General features: G+C 41.8%; 1 protein-coding gene across 4 annotated transcripts in view; it reads left to right on the top strand.

Moving 5' to 3' along the window:
* The window catches only part of LOC101856472, a gene marked incomplete at its 5' end in the record, with an annotated part of 80,142 nt that extends 71,713 nt beyond the window's left edge, over positions 1–8,429 (top strand). For all 4 annotated transcript variants that reach the window (XM_035972824.1, XM_013089054.1, XM_035972823.1 and 1 more), the window contains 1 exon segment: positions 3,713–8,429. In XM_035972824.1, coding sequence (XP_035828717.1) covers positions 3,713–3,893 — 181 coding nt within the window.
* Between the last annotated feature and the right edge of the window lie 1,382 nt (positions 8,430–9,811).

Genomic DNA, 9,811 nt, shown 5'->3' with positions numbered 1-9,811 from the left:
GGCAGAAGCTTCACAGGCATTTAATTTTTAAAAACGCTTGTACGTATTATTCGATTAAAAATGTACGAGTAGATTTTGAATGTCTGGTCATTTCGAGACGTACTAAAGCGATCTGGAATAAGTCTTGCCGTGTGGAAAATGTCAGTGGCTGTAGAGGGTTTTTTCACTTCCTCATTCTTTTTGATGTCCTTCCCCCACCCCCACCCCCAGCCCTTCTTTTTTATCGCGCTTATCCTTGTTTTTCACCTTCCATTTCCATCCCCATGTTCTATGTCCCCCAATCATTAACGCTTACTCTAAGTCCATCCAGATGATGACTGTTGACTAGTAAGTGACCATAAGCTTGATTGAATGTCTCGGGACACGGTTGCTGGTCGCTGTGGTGCGCTCGGTTGCGCACCTGGTCATGGCGCTTAGGTTGGGATCCGAGGGAGAGAGAGGGGAAGGGGGGGGGGTCCTTACTGTGTGTTTATGTGTGTCCTTTCGCTAACATTTCCTCAAGTATTTCGGTTATTGGGGCACGTGAAAGGATGTACTTGGCTTGCATCTGAGGCTTAATAGTAAAAGTAAATGTTTTCACTGAAGCTCTAGGCCCCTACCTTCATCTTCAACCCAAGCACTGTGGTGCACCTTACAAGAGAATGGTTTTTTGGGGGAATTCCAACCATTGTAGTTGTTTTTATTTTTGTGTCCCATATTCCCTTTCCCTTTTTTGAATTATTACGTCGACACTTCTGTTATTAGTGTATAAAATGCAACCATGTTATATTTTTGTTTTTAATCTGTCATTGTATGTTTGTTTTTTGGTCCACGACTGCATTCATTCTAACAACGCTGCCATGTCATTTCTCTTTGTTAGATGATGGCGCGCTTTGAAAGTGTGCTGTTTGTATTATTCATTCATGATGATGGTGATGATGGAGGAGGTGGAGGAGATAGGAGGTGGAGATATTTATATAGTTCAATACGTTCAGGTAACTCTGCCTCCACCTTTCTTTGTTCCTTTTTTGTCCCCCGTCCGCATCGTTATTTTCTCCGTCTCTAATGTCTGTTTGCCTCCTCACCCCTCCTCTTTTTGGTCTTGTAGGTTTGTTCTTCTACTCTGTATTCATTGACTCTTCCACAATATGAAACCATTATTTACATACTCTCTCTCTCTCTCTCTCTCTCTCTCTCTCTCTCTCTCTCTCTCTCTCTCTCTCTCTCTCTCTCTCTCTCTCTCTCTCACACACACACACTGACAAATACTCACATACACATACGCACGTACACACACCAACACACACGCACGCGCGTGCGCGCTAGCTCAAATGGTCGAAAGACGCACGCACTTGGTTGAGGGCATGCATGCGTTCACTATCTTACAATGTACAGTATTGCCTCTATGCTCCTGCTGCTACTGATGTTGCTGCTGCTGTTGCTGTTGCTACCATCGCTCTGCCTTGGATTGTTGGTCATGGCAGTGGCGAGAGACCTGTAGCTTTGTGCACAAAACTGCTGCCATTGCCTCCTCTCATTGCACTCTAACGACTGATTCCTCCCCGCACTCCCGTACCAGCACCAGGGACGTGGAAGAACCGACGAGCCCCACCAAGACAGAACAGTTGATCGTGGCATGTGACATTTGTTTTATTACCCCGACCTGACTTTAACAAATCTAGGTCGGATGGACGGGTGGACGGCAGCAACCCTCTCGTGACCCTCAGCCAGCAGTGACCTGTCCTATGGCCATTGTCCATCACATCCGTCATGTCCTCCTGAGTCGTAGCTTGTGTCTGTCTGTGTGTGTAGCGGCACAGCAGCCTACCATGTTACATGATGATGCAATGTGTACGGGAAGGTCCCGGGCTGCTGCCTATACACTATCTACACACTACACACCACACCGTGCATGGCCCAACACGCTCTCTACTAACCCCCCCCCCGTCTCTCCCCCGAAACCCCTCGTGCTCAACTTCAGTGTGAGGTGCCGCATGTATGGCCAGAGTTTGTTGCATGCTCTAACCACCGGAAACTGGCTCTAATATTGGACTTTGGTGTCGTCCACTTGTGAATGCGTAGTGAAGACAGCATGTTCCGAAAATAGCAGACCCCCAAGGAAAATATGTAGACGTGCCATGGGTTGGGTTTTTTGGGGGAGCTGTTTTGGATATTTTCTCTACAACCGTCGAAAACCAGGACAAAACATTAGGTCACCTGTGTGTTTCAGGTAATTATTTTTAGATTTACCAGTAGTGATAGATTATGTTCAGATCTGATCTAGGCTGCCACTTGTTGGATGTATTCTTAGATACCTGAGGATTTGTGGGAGCAGGAACTTTAAAAATCACTGTTACTGCCCTCCCCTCAGGGCTGATGGGAACCAAAGGATACATGTCATCATGTTTTGTTCACCTGCCCAGTCACTCAATCCTCTTTTTGCCAGATCGGGTTCTCGTAGAACCTCCCCCCCTTGGTTTTTTTTATTTTTTTACAGATAACACAACATACTTGTGGGAAGTTTGCAGATAGCACACACTTGTGGGAAGTCTCGACCCTTTATCAGATGGACGTTCAGCACGCTGTTCGTTGATTAATGCTCTCCTAGTTGGGTTTTTTTCAATCATAATAGATAAACGGTAACTGTTTGAGTCGAGTTTGGTTACAAGATGGCTTGGGACTGATGGGTCATTTTATTAGTTCCATCCCCTAGATATAGCGTTGAATCAAGTTCTGTTTTAATACAAGGTGGGCAGAGAAGTGGCGGAATGTGGGGTAGAGTGTCTCTGGCATGACATACGATGTTGTGTACGTTCTGTGAGTAGAAGGTACTGTGGTGGAAGTGATGTGGAAAGGGCTAGTGGTCCAGTGTAGCTATAGTTCCGTAGATTGTATCATGTAGATGGGGAGTATGCTGTGACTGGTGTCTGGTGTCTCTTTTACCTTGACCGTTGATGTCTAAACGGTCAAAATCTGAAGTCTGCATAGTTGAGGCTGCAAGACTGGTCAGGTAGACCTACGCATGGCAGCTGTGTTGGAGTGCCTTGCCCATCGTCCGCCCTGAAATGTATGGCTTTCACAATGACAAATGGAGGCATGCAAAACGTTTCCATGGCTCTTACTCTTTATTTGGGCTTGCGTTCGCCCAAGACAGGATGAGAACAAGCCAGGTGATGTTGCGTTTCCGCTTTTTCGCGATGGAGACGCAGACTTTTGTACCTGCAATCATTGCTCCTAACGTAGAGGACAATGGCGGGAAGAGGCTGCTGTGGGCCAATAGTGCAAGCCGGATAAAGCAGCTCAGATTAGAATTGTGCTACTTGGGTTCAAATCCTTTTGTGAACTGAGATTTTGAGGTTTGCGGGGTTTTTTAAAGGCTCTGTTGATCCTTCTCATCGTAGATAGTCGTTCATGGTACCCGCGTCCCACCTCGTAAAAAATGACGGACTGCAACGAAAGGATTCCCTGAACAGAGCTTCAACTCGAGCTTATGACCGCACTCAGATAGTTTTCAGTCCTTTGAAGGAAAAAAGTGTTGATGTTCTCTTAGACCATCCCGAGTGGACTTCCATTTAGGAACAGGTACATTTTTGTATTTTTGTTGCTAGGTATCATTTTTATTTCTTTCCTTTTGATGATAATATATCTTTGCATTGCAGCATTGGTGACACGTCAAATGTATTTGGTTCCGTGTGTCAGGTGTTGACATTTTCCCCTTCCCACCTGTCCACAGGCCCAAAACGTTCGCAATCAATAATGACGTGATCTTCTGCACGACCCACTACAAGCAGCTGTTTGCTACCAAGGGGAACTACGACGAGGGCTTCGGCCGCATGCAGCACAAGAAACGCTGGAACAGCCATCCTAACCTGGCTGAAGGGGAGGGGGATGGATCACAAGAAGCCAAATCATAGAGACAGTAGTTTACCGTTATATAATTTAGCCATGTTTGATCATGTATGTTTGTTTTTGTTACCATTTTTTAAAAGAATGCCCATTCTTTTGATTCCTCGTATTGTGAGCTGAGAACAATAGTACCAGGTTTGTTTGAGATTTGAGGTATTGTGTCAGAGCCATGTTTTATCGTTCAGTGATGAGGCGGAGAGCTGGGTGGTTGATGGGAAAGGTCAGATTGTTGAATTTATTGCTCAACAGGGCTCTGAAAGAACTGAGCTCTCTGTGTAAGCGTCATTCAACGACATATCAAGTGTACAGACAAGCCTTGAAAAAGTGGACATTATTTGTATTCTTATGAAAAAATCTAGTTTAGTAGGGGTTTAGAAACCAAAAATGATTTTTACCTTTTTCTGGAAACAGAAAAGGAATGTTATTTCCAGAAATATAGATGTTGTCTTCACTAAGTCAGGAAAACAATGTTCTAGACAAAGGCATTTATATGAGGCAGAGCTATACCAGGTCTTGGTCTCTCATGAATGCTCATCAATTCTGTCTCTGTAAAACTACACTCGAGTCAAAGCCTATCTCTGTTGTTTGAAAGTATGGTGTGAAGCAATGATAGAAGTGTTGTTTTTTTCTGTTGTGAGGAGTGTAGTCTGAACCCCACAATTACTCTAGCGATGTTCTGATCATCAAAACATTGGCTGTTGACCAGCTGAGGCAGAGAAAAAGTACAGTCACGTATTGGAGCTGCTGTTCCAGCCTGTAACACAATTACTATTCCTTTCTTCCATTGCCATCATCATACAAAAACATTTCATCTTTGTATTTTTGAAGGGAATCATGTGCTTTGTTTTGTCATTTCATGGACATTTCACAAGTTTTGAATGACTAATAGAGCAGCTCTGTCATGTTTTTAGAAGAAAAAATTTGTTACCTTCTGAAGAATCGAGAAACTCGTTATGGCGACTTACTGCGAGTGTGATTTTTGCTTTTCACCCTGCCTTTTGAGTACTGCCAGTTAATATGGTTTAACAATATATGGCAGCTGAATCGGTTTAGAAGAAGACTGAAGTAAATATGTAAAGCAATTTTTTATCTGAAAATGTCAGCCGTTTTGAAAGTAATTCTTGTTTGTACTGTAAAGAAAAGTTTTCTTCAAACTCGAACATTTTGTTTGTACAGAGAAATCAGTAATATTTTGTCTCTCTAAGAGTATTATGTGAACTTAATGTCACACACTTAAAACTTTTTCAATTTCAATGAGATGCTTTATTTTTTTTAGTGTCACTTTCCATCTGTGACTGAAATGACTGTTGACTTTCATGACTTAAGTTCGAGTTCTTCCTGGTCTAAGTGCTACTTAACTAACACTGCAGGTTTGGAGGTGAGAGCTGTGGGATGTACCATAGTGTGTTCCACTCTGTAGGAGCATATTCTCACTCCACTTGTACATATCTTTTCTTATTCTATTGTGTCAAGAGAATGGGGACTCCAAGAGCTTAAGTTGCAAAAGGACTCATCTCTTACTTGAACTTGAATGTCGTTGTCAAAAGACTTGAATTCTGTGTGTAAAGAAGGAAGAGAGTGAGTGTTGCTCAACAGATGAGAAAGGTCATTATGCAGTGTGATAGCTCTGAACTGATTCAGCAGTATTCAAGAACTTATTTAGAAAAGTAAGACTATTTTGTACTAATGTTTTGATTTTTTATATAAGCCATAAGTAGTTATCTTCATTTTGTTTTTTGTTTTTCGATTTGAGAAGACCAGAAGACTCTAAATGTACATTTAGGAAGAGATTCAGAGATGCAGGGTTTTCATGAAAAAAAAAATGCTGCTGGCGGATGCTGTATTTATCGTCAGTTTCATATTATTTGACACTGGAGAATCTTTAGAGAGTCTGATCTGGTGATTTTAGTGCCAAAATAATGAGAATTTATCTCTGTACATGAATATATTTTTTTTTACAGAAACTGTTCTGCCCAGAATAACAGCCTTGTTGAGTCTTATTTATCCAATAGTTCGGTTCTTGGTTTGTTTGGGGGGGTGGGGAGGGTTATTCTTTGTAGCTACAACATTTGCTCTGACCATAACTTATTGTTTGCAGTCCCACAGTTGTTTTAGCTCTTGCCATATCACTAGAGATGATTTTTGTATAATTTCGAAAAACACTGACAATGGCTTTGTATAGCTTTATACATAATGTGTGTCATGGTTTAAGATTTTGTTGGCTGATGAAGTGGCTGGTCAATCATGATGAGGATAAGCTGCAGGGCTTACTACAGTCCAGTGGGTAGGGATGTTTGCTCCAGCGTGAGGGGGTCGCATGTGGCTGCTGTGTGGATGCTTAGTGGGAACGTCTTGATGGTAGCTGGGAGGCTGTATTGGAAAGTGGCAGCCTCCACAGTATCAAGCAGGAAAACTGAACATCAAATCAACTTTATTTTTAAAATATGCAAATTCAGGTGTTACAATCAAGTGTGCTTATGCTAGTGATGAATAAAGGAGGTGGAAACCTTTCACGACTGAACATGTTTGTAAAGTGGGTCATGCCCTTTGTGCTGGGTCCTGTTCTCTGAGAGAGGAAGAAAATGTTTTGATACTTCAGTACCTAAGACCTGTATAGGGGAGAGGGAGGATGAGACATTTGATGACATCTAAGGTCGCCTTATACCTATACATGTGTGCAGGACGGTGGTTACGATGAGGGAGTTGTTGCGTGCTGTTATGATGCTCTTTCTGGTGTTTTGTTCATTGCTCTCGCACATTTGTAGAAATGATACATGTACCACGATGCATTGAGGTTTCTAAATATTCACATCATGGAGCGGTTTTTTTTCCCTCCTACTGTATTGTTCTTGTGTTCTCATCTGGATGCTCGTCTCTCATTGAGTGTGTGTGTGTGCATCTGTCCCTCTTGCCTGGCCACAGTTTGTATTCTGAGAGCATAATTTTCCAAGCTGCATATTTTATACTCTGTTTTACATCAAGCATTGAATAGGTCTCATCGAATGGTTTACATATATTTTTTTCTCATGGTAAGATTTGCTCTGTAATTTTTATTCACTTAAAGAAAGGAGTTTGGAGGGTTGCCAATATAGAGGAAAGTTGTTTGTAGAAAGGGAGGCTAACCAGCTAGACCTGAAGGACATTCTGCTTCTCCTCCAAGAAGGAACTGGAATGTTGTCCATGGGGCTCTAATGCTCCCACCAAAAGCGTGAGCCATGAGATATGTGCCTGAAGGTTACCATGGACTCACCAGAGTGACTCACAGCTCTAGTGCCACTGCACAGCCAGTGTTAAGGGACTAGGGACTGATTGAGCCTTGTAAAATTTTGGGTTGTTTTTTTCTTAAAGAAGGTTACCAGAGTCGACCTGTTAATACTTTTTTCATACTTTTTCATGTGACTGCTGCTTTCTGCTTGTCATCAATTTAAACTATAAGCAGCTCTGCAGCATGGTTATTTTTTTTCCTTTTGTTTCAGTAAGGCAAATGTAGACTTTTATTGTGTATGCTGTAGCTTTATTTGTTTTGTAATCTCTGACTTGGCTTGGATACGTTCAAGCCCTGCCAATGTCATGGGCTTGTCTGCTATTTTTCCCCCACGTCTTGTTAAGAATGTACCTGGGTTTTTGAGAGTGTCAGGTTTCTCTGTGCCTGTCTTTGAGCGTCTTGCCTGTCCTATGACTGATCTTGTTGGTGTGTTTCCGAAGCTGTTCTCTGTGCTTGTTCTGTTTAAACCAACTGAGCACTACGCAAGATTTCAACATGTTAATTCATATAAAGTATTTTTGGTAAAATAAAATACGGAGACCTGCTTGTACATGTTATGTTTGTATTAAACTTTAACCAAGCCAGAGGCATCTCATCAAGACTATCGGAATGTTCATGTGGGGCTGTATTCATGATGTACCAAGAGTACTTTAATCTGTTTTGTCACAGGAAACTTTAGGATGTCTTTATAGTGAGTAACAACATTCACCTGATACCAAGCAAACGTTTTTTTTGAAAAACAATTGCAGCTCTTTTAACGTCATTGGCCGACTCTGAGAGAAGGTTTGTCCTGGGGTTTGTGACTAGTGGCTATCATTGGGGCCAGAGAAGGCTTCACAAGTGGGAAATTGTTCTGACCTTTGGCCTTTTGAACATCACTAGTTGTCCTCTAACATCGTTCCATCAACGGTTTTTGTTGGAAATGTCATTTCGGTTAGCTGACAGTTTGCCTCCAACATGTGTTGTTGTTAAATTACCAACCAAACAGCCGTGGTCATCGTCAGAAATAAGGACAAGAACTATTCTCTTTGATCGAGCTCAGTACAAATAATGTCATGTGCACACTTTATTTAAAATGCCCAACTAATATGATTTTGCAAGCTGTTTCCTGGTCTTCTTCAGACCACAATTAAAAAAAACACACGAGGAAATGAGTACAAAATGTCAGTGCAATGTCATCAGTAAATAGAATTTATGTGATTTGCATTTTGTTCTTATTTTTGTATCAAGTATAATACATTCTTTATTATTATTGCAAATAAACATTATTAAAGCTTCAGCTTTCTGTTTTACAAATTTTGATTGTACTAATGGTTAAGCTTTCTACTCTGTCGTTCGTATTTTATAAATTTTAATGTGCTTATCATATCTAGTGTGGTCTGCTTCTTCTACTTCTTCTACTCCTTGTCAGTGTTGCTGTTTGTGATATAATGTTGATATATTAGTCTTGGTTTTAAGATTTCGAAACAACTTTGTTCAAAATTTTGTGTTCGAATACCGCGTTTCACGGTTGCAAAATTTGGAAAGGAACCAGAGTAATATATGTATTTTTCTTACTTCTCCGGAGCACAATAGATAGGTAGGCCTACATGTACTTAGCTTTCGGCAGAGAGATACAAGCATGTAAAGCATAGTGTTTGAGCCCTTAGCGGGATGCCTTGTTGCACGTCCCCTGGGGGACAGATTGAGAAACCAAGTCGACAAGTTGTCTGTGATTGTCGGTGTGGAGTGGTGTCTGTGGTATTGCAAGTGAGGAGCTTCGCCGTTCTACGCAGGAGGCCTGAGTTCAATTCCTGAGTTGAAAGAAATTATTTATTGAGCTTTGATTTATTTCCGCCGGGATGTTATATCCCACTCAGCCCGGGTGGCCCTTACAGGTGAGGTTGGAAGACCTATTCTAAATGGTCTAAATTATGTCGCTGGGGGCATCAGAATGAAACTTCTTTTTTTTGTGGTAAATATGGCAACCCTCAGTATTAGTAGGCCCTTTCCATTTCAAGCTCGTTCCAAGTGAGCTTTATCTCTCTCATGTCCCTTTCCACACATCTCCTCCATGTTTACTGTGGCCTACCCCTGCCGGTAATAAAGTACCTACCTTCAAAAATGTAGTCAGTGCGTAGTCGTGCGAGGCGTCGGAGGGACAACAGGCTACAGTCAACAGCAAACCAGCAAAACGTAAGCAAAGTGCTGTCTTGTACCAACCCTATTTCACCAATTTTTATGAAACACTGAATTTTAGTGGCGAAATTGGGAGTTTCGGAACTTCAAAAAGTGAAAAAGAAACTGAAATTCTACGGAACAACGACACTAGCCGTTTATTTTGGGTTCAAAAGGAAGATTTGTTATAAAAACTCCCTGAAGTTGGAAACGGAGTTTTGCAAGATCTTTAATAGCGTTTAGCACGAGAGAGAGAGAGAGAGAGAGAGAGAGAGAGAGAGAGAGAGAGAGAGAGAGACCAATGGATAGTGCATTGTGCCTTGCAAAACCAAGGACTCTTCTTTGATTCCTGCAGTAATTTCACAATGGTATGACAATTAAGTAATGTCATCGTCAATGGAGACTTCCTCACTCAGGAATGGAACTCACGTCTTTCAGTTTTAGTAGATGATTGGAAAGTGTCACTTGTACATCATAGGCCTACTTCTTTCCCGTCTGTCTGTC

The sequence above is a fragment of the Aplysia californica genome, unplaced genomic scaffold, assembly GCF_000002075.1.
Source record: "Aplysia californica isolate F4 #8 unplaced genomic scaffold, AplCal3.0 scaffold00866, whole genome shotgun sequence".
NCBI classification, from domain to species: domain Eukaryota; kingdom Metazoa; phylum Mollusca; class Gastropoda; order Aplysiida; family Aplysiidae; genus Aplysia; species Aplysia californica.
Note: the sequence above shows the minus strand (reverse complement) of the source record. Positions and strands in the feature narration are given on the sequence as shown.